Source organism: Myotis davidii, unplaced genomic scaffold, assembly GCF_000327345.1.
Source record: "Myotis davidii unplaced genomic scaffold, ASM32734v1 scaffold733, whole genome shotgun sequence".
Taxonomy (NCBI): domain Eukaryota; kingdom Metazoa; phylum Chordata; class Mammalia; order Chiroptera; family Vespertilionidae; genus Myotis; species Myotis davidii.
The window spans coordinates 544,994-568,040 of NW_006284956.1; the positions used below are offsets into that span (position 1 = coordinate 544,994).

The 23,047-nt window shown below is 45.6% G+C and overlaps 2 protein-coding genes across 3 annotated transcripts in view; one reads left to right on the top strand and one right to left on the bottom strand.

Annotated features, from left to right (window-relative positions):
- Positions 1-16,800, top strand: part of APMAP (adipocyte plasma membrane associated protein) — a 55,952-nt gene extending 39,152 nt beyond the window's left edge. For both annotated transcript variants that reach the window (XM_006755243.2, XM_015558432.1), the window contains exons 4-9: positions 5,397-5,489; positions 7,157-7,273; positions 8,859-9,033; positions 9,625-9,759; positions 10,192-10,384; positions 15,683-16,800. In XM_006755243.2, coding sequence (XP_006755306.1) covers positions 5,397-5,489; positions 7,157-7,273; positions 8,859-9,033; positions 9,625-9,759; positions 10,192-10,384; positions 15,683-15,892 — 923 coding nt within the window. In that variant the 3' untranslated portion in view covers positions 15,893-16,800. The remainder of the gene's footprint in view (positions 1-5,396; positions 5,490-7,156; positions 7,274-8,858; positions 9,034-9,624; positions 9,760-10,191; positions 10,385-15,682) is intronic.
- A 4,487-nt stretch (positions 16,801-21,287) lies between these two features.
- CST7 (cystatin F) overlaps positions 21,288-23,047 on the bottom strand; it is an 8,786-nt gene continuing 7,026 nt past the window's right edge. The window contains exons 3-4 of the mRNA XM_006755244.2: positions 22,716-22,832; positions 21,288-22,153 (exon numbers count right to left, since the gene is read on the bottom strand). Coding sequence (XP_006755307.1) covers positions 22,076-22,153; positions 22,716-22,832 — 195 coding nt within the window. The 3' untranslated portion in view covers positions 21,288-22,075. The remainder of the gene's footprint in view (positions 22,154-22,715; positions 22,833-23,047) is intronic.

Sequence of the window (23,047 nt, forward strand, 5' to 3'; positions counted from 1 at the left end):
TCCAGCAGGTGGGAACCCCAGGGAGGCCCCCAGGGACTCGTTGCTGCTGCCTCACTTGGAAGTTATCCTGAGGGATGGCTGGCGTGTTGCTGACATTGGAGGGAGGCATCAGCCCCAGGAGGTACTTGAGTAATCAATCACCAATTAATGTGTTTTAATTTTAAAACAATATTTATTTTTTAGAGCAGTTTTAGGCTCACAGTAAAATGAAGAGGAAGTACAGAAATATTCCGTATACTCCCTCCCCCCACATATGCACAGCTTCCCCCATTATTAGCATTTCATACCAGATGGTATATGTTACAGTTAACACATTATCACCCAAAGTTCATAGTTTACATTGGGGTTCACTCTTAGTGTTGAATATTCTGTGGGTTTGGACAAATGTATAATGACATGCATTCATTATTTTAGTATCATACAGAGCAATTTCACTGTCCTAAGAAATCCTCTGTGCTCTGCTTATTTATCCCTCCCTCCCCTCGACTTGTCCTGGATACCACTGATCTTTTTACTGCTGTTATAGTTTACGTCTTCCAGAATTTTATATAGTTGGAATCATACAGCATGCAGCTTTTCAGATTGGCCTCTTTCAGTAGTCATATGCATTTAAGGTTCCTCTGTGTCTTTTCATGCCTTCATAGCTCTTTCCTTTTTATTCCTGAATAATATTCCATTTCCTAGACATATTACAGTTTATTTATCTGTTCACTGACTGAAGGACATCTTGGTTGCTTCCAAGTTTTGGCAATCCTATATAATAAAAGCCTAATATGCTAAGTGTCTGGTTGCCTGTTCAACCAATCAAAGAATAATATGCTAGTGATATGCTAAGGCCGCTCAACTGCTTGCTATGATGTGCACTGACCACCAGGGGGCAGATGCTCCAACTGGTAGGTTAGCTTGCTGCTGGGGTCCGGATGATCAGGACTGAGCCAGATGGGCCAGACACTCCCTGGAGCCCTCCTGCGGTTCCTCCCTGGCTAACCAACATCCCATGTCTCTCCCTGCCCCCATCGTGCATGGGTGGGGTCTCTTGGCCTGGCCTGCGCCCTCTCACAATCCGGGACCCCTTGGGGGATGTCGGAGAGCCAGGCCCAGGAAACCCATTGGTACATGAATTTCTGCACTGGGCTTCTAGTCTATATAATAAAGAGCCAGGGTCATAACAACCAAAGGCTTGACCAGACTGGAAATCAGTGCTGGGTTGCCATGGCGACCCAGCACTGACTGGGCCACTGCAAGCACCTGGACCCAGCACTGACTGCCTAGGGGGCTGCAGATCAGGCCCGGAGAGAGCCCTGCAGAGAGAGAGGCAGGGTCTGATCCGTAGCTTCTGTGGCAGCCGTTGATCAGAACTTGCCTCTCTTTCTCTCCCCGAGCAGTTAGGCATTAATCAGGCCACCAAGGTAGCAGTTAGAGGACTATCAGGCTGGCAGGCAGAGTGGTTAGGGTGATAAGGCAGGCAGGTGATCAGGCAGGCAGGTGAGCAGTTAGGGGCAATCAAGCAGGCAGGCAGGCAAGCAGTGGTGATCAGGCAGGCAGGCAGAGGGGTTAGGGGCAATTAGGCAGGCAGGCAGGTGAGTGGTTAGGAGCCAGCAGTCCCAGATTGTGAGAGGGGTGTCCAACTGCTGATTTAAGCCCAATCCCTAAACTGGCAGTCGAACATCCCCTGAGGGGTACCTGATTGGAGTGGGTGCAGGCTGGGCTGAGGGAACCTCCCCCTCCATGTGTGAATTTCATGCACCGGGCCTCTAGTTATCAATAAAGCTGCTATAAATATCTGCATGTAGATGTTTGTGTGGACATGTTTTCAACTCATTTGGGTAAATGCCAAAGATCACAATTGCTGGATCTTGTGGTAGGAATGTATTTCATTTTGTAAGAAACCACCAAATTGTCTTCCAAAGTGGCTGTCTTGAAGTCAAGTAGTGACAGTCCTCTGATGTTCTTCAGTATAGTATTGGCTATTCTGGATCTTTTGCTTTTCTATATTTAAACTTTATTATCAGTTTGCAGATATGTATATTAAAAGAACTTGCTGGGATTTCTATTGGAATTACTTTGAATATATAAATCAAGTTAGGAAGAACTGACATGTTGACAATATTGAATCTTCATATCCATAAACATGGGATATCTCTTCATTTATCTATTTTTTTGGTCTTTCATTAGAGTTTTATAGTTTTTCTCATATAGATCTTCTATATATTTTATTATATTTAGACCTCTATATTTCCTTCTTTTGGATGCTAATGTAAATGGTATTCTGTTTTTAATTTCAAATTTTACTTATTCACTGCTGGTATATATAAGAAAGTGATTGACTTGTATATTATTCTTATATCCTACAACTGTGCTATAATTGCTTATTAGTTCTAGGAGGTTTTGTTGTTTATTCTTTTGGATTTTCTACATAGAGAATTTTGTCATCTGTGAACAAAGACAATTTTATTTTTTCCTTCCCAATTAGTATTGATTTTCTTTCTTTTTTTTCTTGTCTTATTGCATGAGCTAAGACTTCTAACACAATATTGTAAATGAAGGTGAGAGGGGACATCCTTGTTTTATTCCTTATCTCAGTGGGAAAGCTTCTAGTTTGACACAATTAAGGATATTTGCTGTAGTTGTTTTTTTTTTTTAAAAAAAAATAAACGCTCTTTATCAAGTTAACAAAATTCCTCTCTCTTCCTAATTTGCTGAAAGTTTTATCATGAATAGCTATTGGATTTTGTCAGATGCTTTTTCTGCATCTACTAATATGTGATTTTTCTTTAGCCTGTTAATGTTGTGGATTACTTAATTGATTTTCAAATGCTGAACTAGGCTCAAGCATCCTGGATAAGTCCCAGTTGTTCGGTTGTATAATTATTTTTTTATTTTTATTGATTTCAGAGAGGAAGGGAGAGGGAGAAAGAGATAGAAATATCAATGATGAGAAAGAGTCATTGATGACTGCTTCTTGCACATCCCCTACTGGGGATCGAGCCCGCAACCCAGGCATGTGCCCTTGACTGGAATCAAACCTGGGACTTTTCAGTCAGCAGGCTGACGCTCTATTCACTGAGCCAAACCAGCTAGGGCTGGGTGAATAATTCTTTTTACACATTGTTGGATTAGATTTGCTAATATTTTGTTGAGAATTTTTGTATCTTTGTTCATGAGAAATATTGGTTTATAGTTTTCTTATAATGACTTTGGTTTGGGTATTAGGGCAATGCTGGCTTCAAAGAATGAATTAGGAAGTATTCCCACTGTTTCTGTCTTCTGGAAGAGATTATAGAGAATTTGTACCATTTCTTCCTTAAATGTTTGGTAGTAGTATTCACTGGTTAACCCATCTTAGTCTGGTGTTTTCTGTTTTGGAAGGTTATTAATTATTGGTTCTTTTCTCTAATAGATATAGGCATAATCAAATTATCTTATTTCTTCTTGTATGAGTTTTGGCAGATTGTGTCTGTCAAGGAATTGGTTCATTTTATCTAGATGACCAAATTTTGGGGCATAGGGTTGTTCATAATATTGCTTTAATATCTTTTTAATGTCTTTGGGGTCTGTAGCGATGTTCCCTCTTTCATTTCCGAGATTGATAATTTGCATTTGCTCTTTTTTGTTCTTATTTTGGCTAGAAGATTATCAATATTGGTCTTTTTAAAGAACTAGTTTTCAATTTTGTTGATTTTTCTCTATTGATTTTCTGTTTTCAATTTTATTGATATCTGCTCAATTTTTATTGTTTCTTCTGCTTATATTAGATTTAATTTTGTTTTTTGGGGGGTTTGCTAAGATGGAAGTTTAGATGATTGATTTTAGATTTCTCTTCTAATATATGCATTTGGTACTGAAAATTTCAAATTACTGCTTTTACTGCATTCTACAAATTTTGATAAATTGTGTTTTATTTTTAGTTCAAAAAATTTTAAATTCCTCTTGAGATTTCTTCTTTGACCCATGTGTTATTTAATTTCTAAGTATTTTGTGATTTTTCCAGATATCTTTCTGTTCTAGGTTAATTCCATTGTGATCTGAGAGTAGGCATTATGTAATTTCTAGCTTTTTAAATTTGTTAAGGTGTGTTTGTGATTCCCCAAAATGTGTTCTAATTTGGTGAATGTGTCATGTGAGCTTGAGAGGAATGTATATTCTGGTATGCTTGCATTACCTAGCTGATAGGTATTCATTATATCCGGTTGATCAATGGCGCTGTTTAGTTCAACTATATCTTTACTGATTTTCTGGGTGCTGGACCTCTCCATTTCTGATAGAGGGATGCTAAAGCCTCCGACTCTAATAGTGGATTAATCTATTTCTCCTTGTTGTCCTATCAGTTTTATCTCATGTATTTTGACAGTTTGTCATTAGGCACATACACATTAAAAGTATCTTCATGGAGAATTGACCCTTTATCATTATAATGTCATTTTTTCCCCCTTGACAACTTCCTTGCTCTAATATAGTTATTCTAGATTTTGTTTGTTTGTTTAGTGTTAGCGTGATACATCTTTCTCTAGTCCTCTGTTTTTAACTTATATGAATCTTTATATTTAAAGTGAGTTTCTTATAGACAGGGTATAGTTGAGTACTTTTTTTTTAATCTACTCTGACTTATAAGTCTCTGTCTTTTACTTGGCATATTGAGACCATTGATGTTTAAAGTACAAACAGGTGCAGATGGATTAGTACCTACCATATTTGTTACTGCTTTTTATTCATTGACCTTATTTTTTGCTCCTAAGTTTGTCTTCTACTCTTTACCTTTTGTAGTTTTTGTGGTACATTCTATTTTCTGTTTTTTCTTAGCATATTGGTTACTGTTATAGTTTGTTTAGTGGTTGCCCTAGAGTTTATAATAAATATTTAAAACGATGTAATGTTTCATGAAGTTGCATGTCATCCTTGTGTGTGGCAGTGCTAATCTCTGTATTTTTCTAATTTTAGTGTTTGTGCTGCTGAAGTGAGCACCTATTGTGCTTTAATCTTATCCTGAGGGGCCTCCTAGCAATTCTTCTCTTTTAGTTGGATCTGATCAGCCTCAACAGCAGACATTGATGTGAGGCGGACATGAGCACGTGCCCTGAGTGCTAGCCCACGAGCCTGTACTCTTCTGAAAGTAGAAAATCCTCATGGTTTTATCACTGCCTGGTGTCTGCTGCACCCTTGCTTCAGTGTTAGTTCAAACCCACAGGCAGATGCCTCAAAACCCCACAATTTTACTGCTGCACATTTTAAGGACTTTTTTTCCCCCAGACATCACTTCTCCTTCATCTTCAGAAATGCCTTTTCTTCTCTGGAGATGAAAATGGCCAATAAGCCACATATGTTTTAGAAGAAGGTAATATGATCACAGTTTTAGGCCAACTCAGTAACACTCTTATTCTTTTTATTTTTTTAAACAGATGTGATATTTACTGGTACCGCAGATGGCCGGGTCATAAAAATTGAAAACGGTGAAGTAGATACCATCGCCCGGTTTGGGTCGGGCCCGTGCAGTAAGTCAGTCACAGTCCTCCCCATGTATGTCTTGTCTCGTCATTCAGAAAGGTGCAAAATGGCCTTATGTACCGTAAGTCAGGTTCACCCTCGGAGAAAAAGAGCCCCGATCATCTGGTGATAGGCTGATTTGGGTGTTATCACATGCTCTTCATTTGCTGGTGGTCCTTGGGCCTCACGGTGCCTGGTTGTCACCCTTCATTGCAATTTCCCAGCGAGGCAGTGGCCATGGCACCTGCTGCTTATTCTTAGCTCCACTCCTCTCCATTCTGCAGAGGCCCATGCTCACTTTTAAGGTTACTTGAAAATTAATAGGTTTGTTGAAGTGCTACCATAGCAAAGCAGACAGCTTTGTCATTACTTGGATACTTAAATGTGATTCCTACATTAGCTTCTTAGGAATTTCAGCAGTGTCATTCAAAGTGAAAATACCCTGAAGTCACTCGAATTTTAGAAAACTAGAGTAGAAAAGTCTTATTGTTTAAGCACTGGTAGCCCTGACTTCTTCTTATTATCATTTTTTAATAGCTGAAATGTTTTTTTTTTTAATGATGCATTTTCATTGTGAAATGCAAACAACACAAAAGTACAAAGAAGAAAGTAAAAATCACCCCAGAGTCTTCTCAGATGTAATTGTTATTAACATTTTAGTGAATAACTTTTCAGATATCTTTCTGTTCATGGATACTCAGAGCCATCCATGGTTATATGGGGTGGACTCATACTTTACATTTGGTTCTTTAATCTGCCCTTTTCCACTCCATGTTTTGGCTGTAAGTGCCCTCCTTCTGCTGTAGCCGCGTCTGCAGTGAACACTCTGCAGTAAGCACCTTGTAGGAAGCATCCTGTTGTAAGCACTCCTGCAGTGAACATCTGCTGTCAGCATTCCATTGCAAGCACCCCACAGTGGGTACCCTGCAGGAAATATGCATTGCCACAGTTTTTTAAAATCCTCACCTGACGATATGTTTTACTGATTTTAGAGAGAGAGGGCTGGGGGTGAGAGGAAGAGAAACATTCACGTGAGAGAGAGACATTGATCAGCTGCCTCCCGCATACACCCGGACCGGGGATCAAACCCGCAACCTAGGCATGTGCCCTGACCAGGAATGGAACCTGCAACCTTTTTGGTGCAAGGGACCGCACTCAACCAACTGAGCAACACCAGCTAGGGCCCCAAAGGTTTTAAAAGAGTATAGGTAGTAGAGCAAGAGAGTTAACCTAAGGAATAAAATAGAACTCTCCCTTTATGCCAGGCGGGGAGAAAACCATGCTACTAGATGGGCAGAGTATTTAGATCAGGCCGTTGGGATGAACCTCCCAGCTCCTGAGGTTCTGTGGGGATTCTGGAATCGAGGCCTGGGTCCTGATGACATCCTGTGTTAACTGTTCAAGTTTTGGGATGCTGATGTGAACATGATTCTTGGGTACCAGTTGCTGTGTAAATGTCCAGACGTGGATTCTCAGGTGGTCCCTCTGGACCTGCTGGACAATTGTCCTAATTCTAGGAGCTGGAATACTGGGGTGTGGGTCTGTATCCCATAGCATGTTATATAGAAATATGCATAAATTTAGGAAGGAATGGTGGGATGAGGTGCTTGCACACTAATGGGGGCACAGGCAGACTCTTAGACCAGCCACTGATTCCTGTCCGTTTGTTTCCTAGAAACCCGAGATGACGAGCCTACTTGTGGAAGACCCCTGGGCATCCGCGTGGGGCCCAATGGGACCCTTTTTGTGGTTGACGCATACAAGGGACTATTTGAAGTGAATCCCTGGACACGTATGTGACAAGATCTTATTTCCTTCTGTGATGATTTCAGATTTTTTAAACAATATGTGCATAAGTGAACTGAAGAGAATTTGTTCAGTGCAGTCAGCTGGAGACTCTGATATTTCTTACTCATTGAATAGTACTGCAAGCATCGCCTTACAAATATCAGCTAGCATAAGCACCATACAAATCCTTACTTGTGTGCATTTAGTCAGCACCCTAATTTCCTCTGGTGTTTGTATTTTAGCCACAGGTCTCAAGAGGAGGTTATTAAACCTCCTCCATCCATCTTTATTTTTCTGTCTCTCTCTTTTTAAAAAAATATTTTTATTGATTTTGGAGAGGAAGGGAGAGGGAGAGAAAGGTAGAAACATCAGTGGTGAGAGAGAATCATTGATCGGCTGCCTCCTTCATGCCCCACACTGGAGATCGAGCCTACAACCTAGGCATGTGCCCTGACTGGGAATTGAGCCATGACCTCCTGATTCATAGGTCGACCCTCAACCACTGAGCCATGCTGGCTGGGCCTCCTGTGTTTCTCTTGACGTCTTGTCTTCCTGTTTATTTTCTGCCTCTCAGTCTTTTCTTATCCTTATCCTTTGTCTATGTCTTTTCATTTTCTTTCTCTAGCTTCTCCTCCCGTTCCTTTCCCCTGACTGGTCATGATGTCATCTTGACCAGTGGCATAACATTCGCTGTATGTGCTTTGGCAGGGGAGGGTCGTACCATGGAGGAGTTTGTTATTGTGGATGGTGTGTGGGGCCCTGGGTCCGGGCAATGCAGACCAACTGCATGGATTTGCCATGCCATTGGCTGGCTGTGTGACTATGCAGGTTACTTAGTCTCTCTGTGAACATTTCCCTCATCCATGATAGGGATAATGTAGTAGCCTTCCTTGTGGGATTGTTGTGAGGATTTCAGTGATATACATGGAAAAAGTTTAACACTCAATAAATGTTCTACTATTTAAAAAACCTACTACTTTCTTTAAAAAATAGTTTTTTTATTGATTTTAGAGAAGTAGGGAGAGGGAGAGAGAGAGGGAGATAGAAACATTAGCAAGAGAGAAATATTGATCAGCTGCCTCCGGCACACCCCTATTGGGGATCAAGCCCGCAAACCGGGCATGTGCCCCATCCAGGAATCAAACCGGCAGCCTCTTGGTGCATAGGATGACGCTCAATCCACCAAGCCTCACTGACCGAGCTACTCTTATTTCTTTATTTAAAAGCAGATGAATAGAACATTTTATATTTCTCTCAAACAAACAAATCGAGTGTTGCCTTTTACCTAAACTTTTAAGTCAGTTGATCTCGATAAAAGAAAGTTCCTCATCCTCAGAGGAAGGGTTTTGCTTTAATGTAGTCTAAAAGTATTCATCAGCTAACTGATGAAAGAATGGAAAACACTTTATTGTAAGAAGCAATGCATCTTTTGACATATGGCTTAGAGAGGTTTATTTTAGTTTTTCTTTTTAAATCAGGCTAATTAATATTTCAAAATTATTGTGATTTGAGTTCTTAGAACAAAAGCATGTCACTCTCTTTCCTTCCTTCATTTCTTTCCTCTTCTCCTTTTCTTCTTTGCACTTCAGGTGAAGTGAAATTGTTGCTGTCCTCCGACACACCCATCGAGGGGCGGAAAATGGCCTTTGTGAACGACCTTACAATAACTCGGGATGGGAGGAAGATTTATTTTACAGATTCCAGCAGCAAATGGCAAAGACGAGATTTTCTGCTTCTGGTTATGGAGGGAACTGATGATGGGCGGTGAGTGTATATTTCACATCTTTGCTCAGTGAGATCATCAGTCAGGCAGGGTAGCTTTAGTAGAGTGGATTGCTTCTAGGAGTCTTTGGAGTGTTTCTGAGCATAATATTTCAGCATTTCAGATAGGACCTTAATGGCTCTGGAAACGGGTGATGGGTGCAACAGAACAGAGCAAGGGGACCTTACTTTCTCTTTGGTGCGATGAATAAAAATAGGCCTGTTCGTGTGAGGATGTGGTCTGGGCAGTCTGGGAGAGACATACCGGCAGGCCTGGGTTTTAGGTCGTCTCTCTAAAGGGGACTCATGTGAGGCTGGAGCCATGGTGGCCCTGTGGTGTTGAGCCTGCTCCCGGGCAGTGAGAGAATGACTGGGGGATGTCTGGAAGAGGATGCCTGGGGCTGCCGTGGGTGGGGAAGGGCTCCTAGGGGCCAGCCTGGGACCAGGTCTGAGCAGGGGGCCTCCAGGGGCCTTGTCACTCCAGTGTGAGGCTGAGTCCCTTCCCGCAGGCCCCTGCCCAGAGGTGAGCCAGGCTCCAGCCCAGCAGGGGGGTTGTGGACTCCCGGCGTGACCCTTTGGTGTTGCCACCCACAGCCTGCTGGAGTACGATACAGAGACCAAAGAAGTAAAGGTTTTACTGGACCAGTTGCGGTTCGCTAACGGAGTGCAGCTTTCTCCTGACGAGGACTTCGTCCTGGTGGCAGAGACAACCATGGCCAGGATAAGGAGGTGCGTGTGGCATCTGCTGAGCGGCCTGTTCACCAGAGAACCTTGTGCCCGGGGTGGGTGTGGAGGTGTCAGTTGAGAGAATTCGAGAATCGACAGGGCACCTTCTCCTTTGTGTGATGACAAACATCACACTCAAGGGTGTGTTTTCTTCCCGCATGTCTCACCTACTTGAGTGTCGCCGTCTGGGAGAGTCTTAATTTAATGCTGATGCACATCCACGTGCCTTGCCTATCGGTGGGTCTTTTCCCTAAACCGCATCTAGCTGGGCCCAGTGCTCAAGCGCCTCTTTCAGCAGCTGCACTTTTCTTCATAATGGACATATTATAGTTGTTTCCATAAACTTATTGGAACCAAGACTAATTTTGTGGTTGGCTAAAATTTTTCCTTAAATTGGGGGGCTGCTGCTCATACCTACTTGGGTGACTTTTTCAGAGTCTACGTGTCTGGCCTGATGAAGGGAGGGGTCGACCTGTTCGTGGAGAACCTGCCTGGATTCCCAGACAACATCCGGCCCAGCAGCTCCGGGGGTTACTGGGTCTGCATGTCGAGCATTCGCCCCAACCCTGGGTTTTCAATGTTGGATTTCTTATCCGAGAGACCTTATATTAAAAGGATGATTTTTAAGGTAACTGAAAACTATAATTCTAAGATTCAAAACTATAATTAGAAGATGCATCTAATTATGATCTAGTTTGATTTATAGCTCTAAAAATTCTAGTTCTGCTTGTAATATTTAGTACTTTTAGTGATTTCCTTAAACACTTTTCATTCTTCATCATGACATGAAACTTAAACATTTGGACCCTTTGATTTTTTTTTTCTGGTTTTCTGGTCTAGGTGTTTTTATCATCACCCTCACCATCATGACTTTTTAGTGTCTCTACCCTGCCTGTCAGCCTCCCTCTTCCTGCTCTGAGATGGCTTTTTAATGTCTCTCTTCTCCTCCAAACCCTGGATCCTGGCCTTCCCCTCCCTGTTAGCAGTTGACACTGCTTCTCCTCAAAGGGTTCCCAGGTGCCTCTTCCTGTGGCCATACATGTACCTCACTCACCTTGGACCCATGCTGCCCTGCTCCCTCCTCCCTTCTTGGAACTTCCTGCCAGTCACCCCTCTCCACAGGATTTTGCCCTTTGACATCTTAGCACACCGATTCTTTCCCATTTAAAACAAATCATTCACCCTTGCCAATGGCCAGTAGACCATTCAACTCAGCCTTTAAATGTTGAGCATCCTACCCTTTCTTCCAGTGGCTTCCATGAAATGCCCCGAATGTAAAGCACATTTTACAGTGGGGATGAGTCACTTGCTGATACAGGTACTTCCTTCATACAGAAATTTTATTTTCTGAAAAGCTTCTTTTTATAGGCTGAATAGTATCTGAAATTGATATTGAATATTTGCATAGATATTAAAATATTTTTAACTTAAAGTCCTGAAAGGTAGCAGGCAGCAATTACTGAGGCCATGTGGTGCCAGGCCCTGTGTTTGGGCCCCAGTGAGGGGCTGCATACACCTGCCCGGTCAGGCTGTTCCATGGCCTTCAGTGTTGTTCTGAGTTTAGCGGTCAATGTAGCAAATCCTGATCAGTTCAGAAAGAACACATCCTCCTCTATGTATGGCTGACTTCAGAGCCAACATCTGTTGCCATTGGAATCTACGAGGAGGCAGAAGGGTAGAGTGGCGAGAAGAAGAGTTTCAAAGATCATACCAGCTGACCAGATGTGGTCTTTCTGCTTCAGTTTCTCCATCTGTCAAGTGGGAAGAATAATAGCATTTCATTACGTGCTGAAAACATATAATGCGAATATGCACATACTGCCCTTAGCTGAGTGTAGTAAGTGTTCAGTTTTTGGCCCTCTTAGCTTTTCTTCAGCCAGGATGTGGCCCCTCGGTGGTGCGTGCTGTCTCTCCCTGATAGAATGTGTGCTTCATCACATTCTATCAGAGCAGGTACTTCTCTGTTTAGTTTACTCCTTTATTCTCAGCACTGAGAACAGTGTCTGGCACATAGTAGGCACTCAGAAGTTTCTGTTGAATAAATGAGTGATTCGAGAGCTGAGACCATAAATATGAGAGAGAGCTGGAGCAGTGGGATGTGTTCCTGGTGACGGAGAACATGGTTAGGGTCCCTGAGCAGGAGAGCTCAGCATCTGTGTGTGACCTGAGACATGACAGACGATAGCAGTGGGAGAAGCAGGTGAGGATCCCGGCCTTGTAGGAGGTTAGATTTTATTCAAAATGGGAGCAAAGTCATTGGGGATTTTTATTTTTTATTTTTGATACAATATTAGACATAGAAAAGAAGCAAGAAAGGCACAAAGAACTTTTTTCAAGAACTGTTTGCAAGTAAGTTGTTGCCTGATGCCCCTCAGACACTTAGTGTATTTCCTACAACAAGGGCACTCTCCCTCAGACCACCTGCCCAGACAGGAGAGTTACATGAACGCCTGCCGCTGTCCAGCCGCGCAGCCCCTTCAGGTTGCTCCGATTGCCCCAGTGATGTCGTTGGTTATTCAGCCCAGGATCAGACATGGTTCCCAGCCAACACACCTCCTCATTCTCCTGCGGTCTGGAGCAGCTCCCCAGTTTTGACCTGTTGGAAGGTTGCAGGTCAGTTATATTTCAGGAAGCCTCTCCATTTGGGTGCAGGTGTTTCTCATGGATAGAGTCGGGGTATGCATCTCTGGCAGAGACCACAGAGTGCAGCTGGGCTTCAGTGTGCCCTGCAGGAGGGGCTGGTGCCACCATGTCCCGTGCTGGAGTTCATCTGATTCGGTGGTGAATGCCAGGCTTCTCCCCTGTGAAGCCACCCTTTTTTCCTCTGTAATTAATGAGTATTTTGTGGGGAGGCACTTTACTTTTTTAAATTTTATTTTAATTAATACTATTTAATTTATTTATTGTGGGGAGGCACTTTATAACTAAGTAAATATCAGTATTATCTTATGGTTACCTATTTTACTCAGTGGGTTATATAATCTGTTACTATCATTATTTATTTGTTATTTCAGAGAGAGGAAGGGAGAGGGAGAGGGAAAGGGAGAGAGAGAGAGAAACATCAGTGATGAGAGAGAATCATTGATCGGCTGCCTCCTGCATGCCCCCTACTGAGGATTGAGCCCACAACCCCATCATGTGCCCTGACCAGGAATTGAAACATCCTGGTTCATGGGTTGGCGCTCAGCCACTGAGCCACACCGGCAGGGCTATCATTATTTACTTTGATACTTAGGTTGTCCAGCTGTGGCCACTGAGAGCCCTTCAGTGTAGCTCCATGGCCTTTGGACATGCACCTATCATTCTTGGGGTGGTTCCTCACTTCCTGGCTCATCTCATCCTTTCCCCACCCCAGCTCTGGAATCAGCCACTTCCTCAAGGAGCCTTGTTCCTTCTAGAGGAGATCTGGGGCTAAGTGCCACATAACTGCTCCCAGGCCCTCTCATGGACAAAGCAGGGAATGTATTTTGCATGTGTAGTCACACATGTATGCACATATACGTATATACAATGTACATACACACATTTACACCTACATTTATTTATCATCTGTTTATTTAAATTGAAAACCATAAATAAAGCTGGTATCCCTACATCCAGCTTAATACCACAGGGTCTATTCTAGTTTTCTCCCTTTTGTATTTGTATTTCCTTTTTCTATTAGTGAGAAACCTGGATCCCCTTATCCTTCATACCTATTTGATCAGATTCCCCAAATGTCATCAATTTATAGCCATTGTCCCCTGTCACATGTCTCTGCTAAGGCTCTAGCACCAGCCTGGGCCTTCTCCCTCCTCGTGGCCATGTTGTGGGGCCAGCCTTTCTTCTGAGGGGCTCTGGTACTTGCACAGCTTGTCCAGGTAAACACCCTCCTCATCCTGCTTAAGCTCTGACCCCCTACTCTGAGTCACTGTCCTTTCCCTTCCCTCAGTGAGGACTCTCCCTCACCCTGTTCAGACTGACTCCCTGGACTAGGCCACTGGGGTTCCCCTTTTGCTCAGTGCAAAAGTTGCTGTATGTCTGCACACACCTGCCTCACTTGCCCCTCAAGCTGCTTCTTGACTGAACTGTTTGAGAGGGAAGTAATGTGTTACAAAGAAGGTTGTAAAAAGATAACTAGCTGCCGTGTGGAGAACAGCTTGTAGGAGGGTTCCACTGCTCGGGGAGCCCGTGTGGAGGTGGTTAGAGTGGCCAGGAGAGGCGTGGGCAGAGCCCAGGGAGGGGTTGGTAATGCACAACAGATGACAGTACCCCTGGGTGCTGGCTTGTAGGCTGGAGAGAGAGGGATTAAGTGTGAGGGCTGAGTTCCTGGCTTCAGCAGCTGGTGTCAGGAGCCCCATCTCCTAGCTGGGGAGTCTGTTGAGTTTGAAGAGCTGTTAGAAATTCCAGGTGGAAATTCCCAGGTAGTGAGGAGTTTAGCTCTGGGCATCGGAAATAGAGGCAGAGATTTGAGAGCTTCCTGGGAAAGTGACTAGTTAAACTAAAGAGAAGGGATGAGATCTCTTAGGTACAAGATGGAGAGAGGAGGACCTATGGCTGAAGGGAGGTGGGATTTCATGGGTCCTGGAAAGCCTTATGGAATATTTTGAGCTGTAATGCAACTTTGATCCATCACTATAGAACCTTCTAGACCACAGTTTTGACTTGTATGTCTATTTGAACATTTCCAGTGACTAGGCGACATTATTCATTGGTCATTTGTAATTGTGTGGCTATTTCCCCTTATATTAGAAGGCTGAACTTTGCCTATTGATTTCATTTGCTGTTCTTATGCAGTGGTGTCTTTTGTCATCATTTTCTACATGTTATCCTTCTGCTCTGCCAGAAATTTATGTATCTCACCATGTTTTTCTTTGCTAAAACCTTTCAATAGCTCCAGGAGCCTCTTGGCCCGGCCGAGCCAGGGGCTAGGCTCCTGGAGGTGCCTGCTTGGCGTGGGCGTCTTTGGTCTCCGCACTGGCTGCAGGAGGGCCTAGCGCTGCCTCGTGTCTCATAGGGCAGGGACTGCTGAGGTTTTTGTCTTTAACGTGAACTGCTTTCAGATCTCCATCATTTGCACCTTGCACAGTTGAAATATCTTAAATATAATCAGAGGGCTTGGCATTTATTCCCTTCAGGCTGTGCTGGTTTTAAGCCGGCATTCTGGGGTTGATGTCACGCTGTGTCTTCCTCATATGTGATTTGTGCTTTTGTGTTCAGCCAGGGCATCCAGAGGTACCTACATTGCAGGATTGGTGGGTATCGCATAAGGGTGTTGGATAGCCACTGTCCTTGTGCTGGGTTAGCCTTGCCTCTTGTACGCAAGTAACAGGAGGCGCCTTGGCCTAACTTCCTCCAGGGAAGGGGCAAGGCTGGGGGAGACCTGCTGTGGGACAGGCCTGGTGCTGGGAGTAGGGAACTGGTTTGACCTGGCTCTGCCCTATATGGCTTCCTCGTTACTGGAGGAGCTGGGCCCTTTCTGGATGGTGAGGGGCCGTGGGGTCTGTTAAACAATAAAATTCAACAGAATAAATTTTAAAGAGCTTATTGGCTTTTTCAATGATTCATGAACTGGACAGCACGCAATCTAACAGATAAAAAGCAGCTCCAAGAAGCTGTACAAAAGGAGAGACTTTTATAGGCAGAAGGGAACAGGAACAAGGATTCCCACTGAGCAAAAACCATGTTGGTGGCTGCAAGGTCACTTTCCTGTAGGGGGCGCAGGACTGTCAGGCAGAGGACCTAACTAGTGCTCCTCAGGGACTGATTCCTGATTGACTGGCTTAAGATTCCATTTCTGGGGGAGCCTAAACTGTAAATAAATGAGTCCTGGTTTGGTGACGTGGGCTTACTATCTGTGATTTCATTGGGGGCCTGTTGTCTTGTTTTTAAAGGGTCACATTCTTTAGTCAGTAGGTCAACTTCTCACACTGTGCTTCCCTTCCAGCTGTTTAGTCAGGAGACGGTGATGAAGTTTGTGCCACGGTATAGCCTTGCCCTAGAACTCAGCAGCAGCGGCACCATCCAGAGAAGTCTGCACGATCCTGATGGGCAGGTGGCCACCTACATCAGCGAAGCGCACGAACATGACGGGTACCTCTACCTGGGCTCCTTCAGGTCCCCCTTCCTCTGCAGACTCAGCCTTCAGTCTCTTTAGCCACCCGGTGGCAGCCCTGATCGTGGCTGTGCCAGGAGTTGGCACATGGCACCACCCGGTCTAGGAGGCACCATGGACACAGCCCTTTTCACTTGTAGCACTGTTCCTTGGAAGTGTGGTGTGACCCTGGGGAGGTATGTGCCCCTGCAGGACAGACTCACCTGGGTTTGACTTTGCACTTAGAGGGAAGCATAGCATATGCCATTGGAAGATATGTTCATGTAAAGCCATTTTCTCTTAAAAAATTCTAAGTATGGTAGTTCTCTAGGACTTGGGGGGCATCATGCACTTGAGGCAGGCCTCAGAGTTTTGATGGATAGAGCAGTAGATGAGTTGTCCAGGCATCTGGCTCTGTCCTGCCAGCCTCAGTATCTTCATTATAAAACAGGGTAATGCCTGCTTATGGGGAGGAGCAACGGAAGGGCAAGGAGTGCTCAGTGCAAAGTGCCTGTGCAAGCGCGACCTCAGCCCGACTTCTCCAGAGCTGAGCAGGGCCCGGCCTCCACCCCTGGCCTTTTCCTCCCATTGCTTCCACCCCCAACCTCCTCCGGCTCATAACAGGGTTTTAAAAAAACTCCTGAGTCCTGTCATATACAGGCAGGGATCTGAGTAAGTGCATAGGAGAAGCATGATTTCAAAAGCTCCAAGAGGACTACCCGGTTACTCTCTGAACAACCTACCACACGAATGAATGACCCAGCAGCTGGGTGAGTTTGGGGCAGTCCTATTTACACACCTTTGTTCCTCACCTCTAGACCCACAGGTGTGAATAGTATGGGTGTTAATGTCATATTTGCTGCAGTGTCAAAAGCCCAAAGTTGCTCTATGTCTACACACTGGTCATAGTTTTGTCAGGGAGACCTCTGTAGTGATGATAATTAAATAAACGTTTATGCTGATTAACCGTTTGTGATGGTGTTGCCTAGGAGTTTCTTCTCTTCTTTAAATATAATTATCAGTGACTGAAATCTGACTCCAACCCGTGCTGATGTGAGGATCGTTTTAGCTGGGATCTTGTTTTAGGGTCAAGCAGTTCCTCTGGGGACCCCTCAGGGGGCAGCAGCGGCCTCAGGCCATTGCCTCCAGCCTTGATTCATTCTTGGGTAAGTTGATAGCACACTGCTCCCTGTTTTCCAACCTACAGAGTGGGGCTGATGCCTGTTTCTGAAGAAAGGTCCTGAAGGACAGTTTGGGCTTCTGGGATAGTTTTTAAGAACTTGACTGGACAGTATTTTAATAGGTAATGATACAGTTCAACGGGGATTGAGAGCTGTGGTGAAATCTGAACCTTTGTGTCTTGTCACACTGGCTGGCCTCCAACCCCTTCCCTCCCTTTTCCAGTGTAGCCAGCTCCGCCCATGCCCTGGTCAGCCTGATTTCGGGGGAAGGAAGTCCGGAGTCTAGCGGTGGCCTCATCTCTGCCACCCTCCTCCGGCCGGCTTTATGCAGCAACAGTAGAACTGAGTCAAAGACTGGCTTCAGTCTAGGTGGTGCAACCCGTATTGTCTCAGATGAATACCTTACTATTTATGTAACTTTATAGGAAAGGAAATTGAGTAGTGATTATTAAATATTTTAAATAGATAATGTTGTACCCCATATAGCAAGTATATAAGAATAATGGGGTAAAACCCCGTCGTTCTTCTACAAAAATCAATTCAAATGTTTGGGGCCTAAATAAGTAGACGTCTTTTTAAAAAAATATTTTTTAATTGATTTTAGAGAAAGAGGAAAGGGGAGGGATAGAGAGATGGAAACATCAAAGAGAGACACATCGATCAGCTGCCTCCAGCATACCCCCCACTGGGAATTGAACCAGGGAACTCTTGGTTCATGGGTTGGCGCTCAACCACTGAGCCACACCAGCTGGGTGTTAAGTAGGCTTCTTGAATGAGAAGAAAGGGCTTTGCTTTTAGTGCTTAATTTTTACTGTTACAAAGAAGCTGGTAAATTGCTTTTCACAGTTTTCAGCAAAGGAGTCTTGATTTGAATTAGATGTTGACTTCTTGTCTCAAAGTGTCATTTCCTGTATTTTATTTGGTAGTTCGCCATGGTGAGGTGCAAAATATAACCTTATTAGGTTTGAATATGTGATACGCTTTTATTGTAAACAAAATGGATTTGCTCTAATGTGAATTACTAACATGGTTTTAAAATTAAATCAAGTTGTTCATTCACTGTGTGCTTCTTTATTATCTATCATAAAAACCCCATTACGACTCATTACTGCTTTTTATAGGACAGAAGACCCATTTTGATATTTTTATTATGACTATACACTTGCAGAATGGTCTACAGTTTAGAAAGTGTTTTCATGTACTTGGACCTTTTAACGATGCAAGGAGATAGGGCCTCATTTTACAGGTAGGAGCTGAGGCTGGTGCGTAAATGACTTGTCCAGAGTCCCAGCCAGCACACAACTGAGCCAGGATCTGTTCTGTGACTGTGGAATCTGCTGGGGAAGCTGGGAGACGGGACTGGGTGGCGTGAGGGCCTGGCTCTGAGGTGGCCACCACCCAGCCTGAGGGTCAGATCCTGGCTGCAGGGCAGAGTTCCCTGGGCTTCCCAGCTCCCTGGGGTGGACTGGGCCTTATTGTGGTTTACACTTCCAGAGGTGGTCTCCATGGGCACTGGTGAGACTTTCATCACAGTCTGAGCTTATCTGCAACCTCAAGAGGTGCAGGCTGCATGAATGTCTGGAGCCGAGGGCGCTTGGGGAGGAGGGTGGAGGGCCATGGCCAGGGAAAGCTAGGTCACTTAGGACAGGACTGACAGAATTTTGATGGTTTTGAGAAAGTGCTTCTTTTTGGTCATAGTTCTAGTGTGTCTTAGAATACTGGGCACTTAACTTTGCATGTTCTCCATGACAGTACCATCAGATGATGGTACAGCTTTCCTCTGAGGAGAGTAAAGCTGATGAGTTTTTAAAAACAGGTAGAGTTGGGTTTACAATTCAGGACTTGAGGTCACTGGTTGACATCCGCCACCTGTGGTCAGTACACTGTCTCCATGTGGGGCTTGGTTTCCTCTGTTTGAACCCACTGCAGGGCCCTCTGGCTCCTTCCCGGTGACGCTTTGGTGTGCTGAGTCCTGAGTCCCGAGAGAACAGTCTCTCACCGTGGTCAGAGTTAGGAGGATGGGAACATTGGGCGGAGCCCACACCGTCAGTGCACGCAGCGCCTACTCTCCAGGAAGCTGGGGCAAAATGTCTCCGGGGGTTTGTTTAGTAGACACAGATCTCGGGGGGACAAAGGTACGCCAGCTGCTGATTTCCCACTTACAAGGCAGCTTCACCCTGGCTTGCCACCCAGCCCCTTTCCTTCTGGTGTCACCATGGGAGGTTTGAGTATTTGAAGACAAGCAATTACTTCTGTGAGGGACACTGCATAAAACAGATTGGGGCTGGGGGTGATAGAACTGTGGGTGCATTATAAAGCAGAGCCCCTCTCTACATGGAATTTGGGCCCTGGGGACCTCAGGGAGGGAGGGTTTGCAGAAGCCTGAGGTTGGGGTACATAGTCCACTGGCTTCTGTCTTGGCTGGTTTGCCATAGTTCTTAGACTTTGTCAACTTATAGGAGGCAGTCAATTCCTGGACCCAAGTGGTGGTGTGAAAATCGTGGGTATAGGTTAGGGTTCAAAGAGAGTTCTGAGATGGGGTTTGAGGCTTTCTCTTCCCTGCCAGGAGGGAAGGTTAGCCCATAAGTCTTCGGGCTGGGCAGGGGCGGTGGTGGGGAGGAGAGGCGGGGAAAGAGGGTTCAAATGAAGCTCCTAGCAGGTGTGCTGTGAGGCTGTGAGGCAGCTCTCCCAACAGCTTCCTTCGTGTGAGTTCTCATTTCTGAGCTGCCTGTTAAACCAGCGGGGTGGGGCTGTCTGGAGGTCTGAGTAATTTTAGGACAGGCCTGGCCTTGATGAGCTCTGGTCTGTACTTAAGTGTAAGTGGGGACTAACTGGGAGCTCAGAATCTGGGGTCCTCCTCATTTGCTGCATTATCTTGCACAAGTCACAAAGGCCCCCCTGAGCTGTGTTCTGAAGCCCGCCCGGCTTATGCTCCTGGGGTTGGTGCTCCTGCCATCTTGTTCACGTAGGGCAGCGGTTCTCAACCTGTGGATCGCGACCCCTTTGGGGGTCGAACGACCCTTTCACAGGGGTCACCTAAGACCATCGGAAAACACATATAAAATTACATATTGTTTTTGTGATTAATCACTATGCTTTAATTATGCTCAATTTGTAACAATGAAAATACATCCTGCACATCAGATATTTACATTACGATTCATAACAGTAGCAACATTACAGTTATGAAGTAGCAGTGAAAATAATGTTATGGTTGGGGGTCACCACAACATGAGGAACTGTATTAAAGGGCCGTGGCATTAGGAAGGTTGAGAACCACTGATGTAGGGGGTCAACAGCACTGAGTGAGCTCACTTTTCTTTATGAAAGGATTGCCTTCAGGGGCCTTTGGAATCATAGGATAAATTAAATGTTTTGTGTCATAGTTGCTACCCCTTTCCCAGAATTAAATGACCAGAAGGAGGTGGATCAAGGCAGCAAAAAACATTGAGGATTTGGAATCATAGTTTTCTGTCATCACTGAAGGAAGCTGTGGGTCATTTTGGTTATTCACGTTGATCAAGTTTATGACGTGTGCCCATTGCCATACATTTTTAATGCGGATTTCCTTTTTCCTGTGAATGATCCAGGTCTATGTGTTTTTTGTTTTTTTTTTTAAATCAACAACATATTTTGTACCAGCCCATAGTTTGAAGAAGGCATTGGGAGGAAGAATTTCCAAAGGGGGGCCTGCATCTGCACCAGGCTTACTGGCACGGGATGTCTGGGGGCATCTTCTCTGAGTGAAGCCTCAGGGCTCTCAGGCTTTGGCATGTCCTGGGCTTCTGCTCTGCGGTCCAGTCTTACACCCTTCCAGTGTGAGCGCGAAGCCTGTCTTACACGGACCCTGGGTGGTCTCCTCCTGTGCCCTCAGTGGTGGGTCTGTGTGTGTGTAGGTGCTTCCTCTGCTGGGTGCTCCCTCTCCTGGGTGGGTCTGTATGTGGGGGTCTCATCTCTTGGGTGGGTCTATGTGTGGGTGTGCTCCCTGTTCTGGTGGGTCTGTGTGTGGGGTGCTCCCTGTCCTGGTGGGTTTGTGTGTGGGGGTGCTCCCTCTTGGGGTGGGTCTGTATGTGGGGGTCTCATCTCCTGGGTGGGTCTATGTGTGGGGGTCTCATCTCCTGGGTGGGTCTGTGTGTGGGGGTGCTCCCTGTCCTGCTCATTTTGGGCAAAGCTCTTATGTGAAATAAGTTGGGCCTGTGTGTGGGGGTGCTCTCCCTTCTGGGTGGGTCTGTGGGTGTGGGTGCCCCCTCTCTTAGGGGAATCTCTGTGGGGGATGCTCCTCCTGAGTGGGGATGTGTGGGATATTATCCCAGTACCCTGTTATACCCACTTGCCCAGACACAGCTGTGCATTTGCTGAGTCTCTAAGGCAGCTGAGAGGATTGAGTGGACATCCCCCGTCAGAAGGAAGCACAGCTGGCAGGTGGATGCCCTCTTGGGGTGCCCCTACCCTGCCGGTTCATGGTATGGATATAGGCTGGCCTGGTTCTGGCTCTCTGGTCTCCAGTATGTTGTGTTCATGGACTAAAGGCTGGAAAGCCCTGGGCGCTTTGTGGAAGTCACCTGGACCGGTCAGGCCCTCAGTGAGGGGGCCCCTCACCGCCCACCTTGCCTTCCTGAGGCCCTGTAACAGGTAAAGCAGCAGCCATTGCTTTGAGATGGTCAGTTCTTATTCATGTTTATTTATAACTTCATCGATGAAAGGTCGAGGTGCTCCATAGCAGCTGAGTCCCTTCGTCCAGAGTGCAAGTATTCGGACGAAAGGATAGACCTTGGGCTTGCACCGGGGACTCAGGGCCTGGGTGGGGTGGGGGGGGCTCCTTCAGGAGTTGAGAGCCCAGAACGTTTCCACTGGAGGACCCAGTCCTGTATGTTCAGACTCTGAATCCAGGCACACAGCACCAACAGAGTTAGCTTAGGAGAGAATTCGAAGTATTTATTTTAACTGTGGGGCGGCCACGCTTCCATCCCAGTTACTCTGTAATGAGCCCGTGGGCACTTCCATTCTGCTTGCCCAGAGATACCACTTCAGAAGTGCCAGCAGCTGTGGTGTTGCTGAGAGGCCGTCAGTGACAGTGGAGAACGGGCACCTCGAACCTCTGGAGCCAGGGGATGACCCAGACTTCAGAGTAACAACTGAGGATCTGAAACAAAGAAGGGCACCCTAAGAATCGCGCTGCCTGCCACAGGCAGGGACCACCCGCCTCGCTGAGGCTGCCACTCGCAGCTCTGCAGTTTCCAGTGCTGCTGCCTGTGTGCGCATGCACGTGTGTGTGTGCATGCATGTGCGTTTTCCTTACTGAGGAGTTCTCTCCATACCCTGAGGGTCCTTGTGAAAAAATGTCAAACCTACAGACATTGAGAGAATAATTCAAGAACATATACTTTTGCCTATAGTTACAAATTCTTAAATGTTGCTGCATTTGGTTTCCCCCTGCTTATGTATATGCATTTCTGAATTATTTGAAAGGTCTTTTTTTGCTCTAACCTGCCCCCAAATGTGGATGCGCCTCTGAGGAGGGGGTCTCCCCTCTATGCCTGCCGTATCTGTAGGATCCTGTTGGACACTGGGAGACCTGGATTCAAGAGTGAAATCTGGAACTGTGGGGGTAGAGAAAGGATGAAGGAGTGTTTCCCAGAGCCATGGCGAGGGGGTGGGGCTAGGAAAGTGGGGAGGGGTCTGAGGAGTGAGGCCCCTTTGTTTACCATCTTCAAGGTGTGGTTGGTCTGGAAGTCACAGTTGTCCAGATTGGGGTGCTTGGTTTTCTTGCAAGTAGTTCTGCCAATTTCCATGTCCAGCATGTATTTCAGGCCTTTCACTATCTAAAGAGAGCAGAGGGCAGGGCCTGGGTTACATTGTTCAACCCAGCAGAGGGCGGCTTTAGGACAGGTGCCCTGATGGGACTGGTCCCTCCCTGCCCTCTGGAAAGGGAGTGAGTGGTGGAGAGGGAATGTGGAACATACTAGAACCACAGTGGGAAGAAAGCCTGTGTCTGGACCCCAGACCCCTCCCGGTTCTCTCCTTTCTTCGTTCCTCT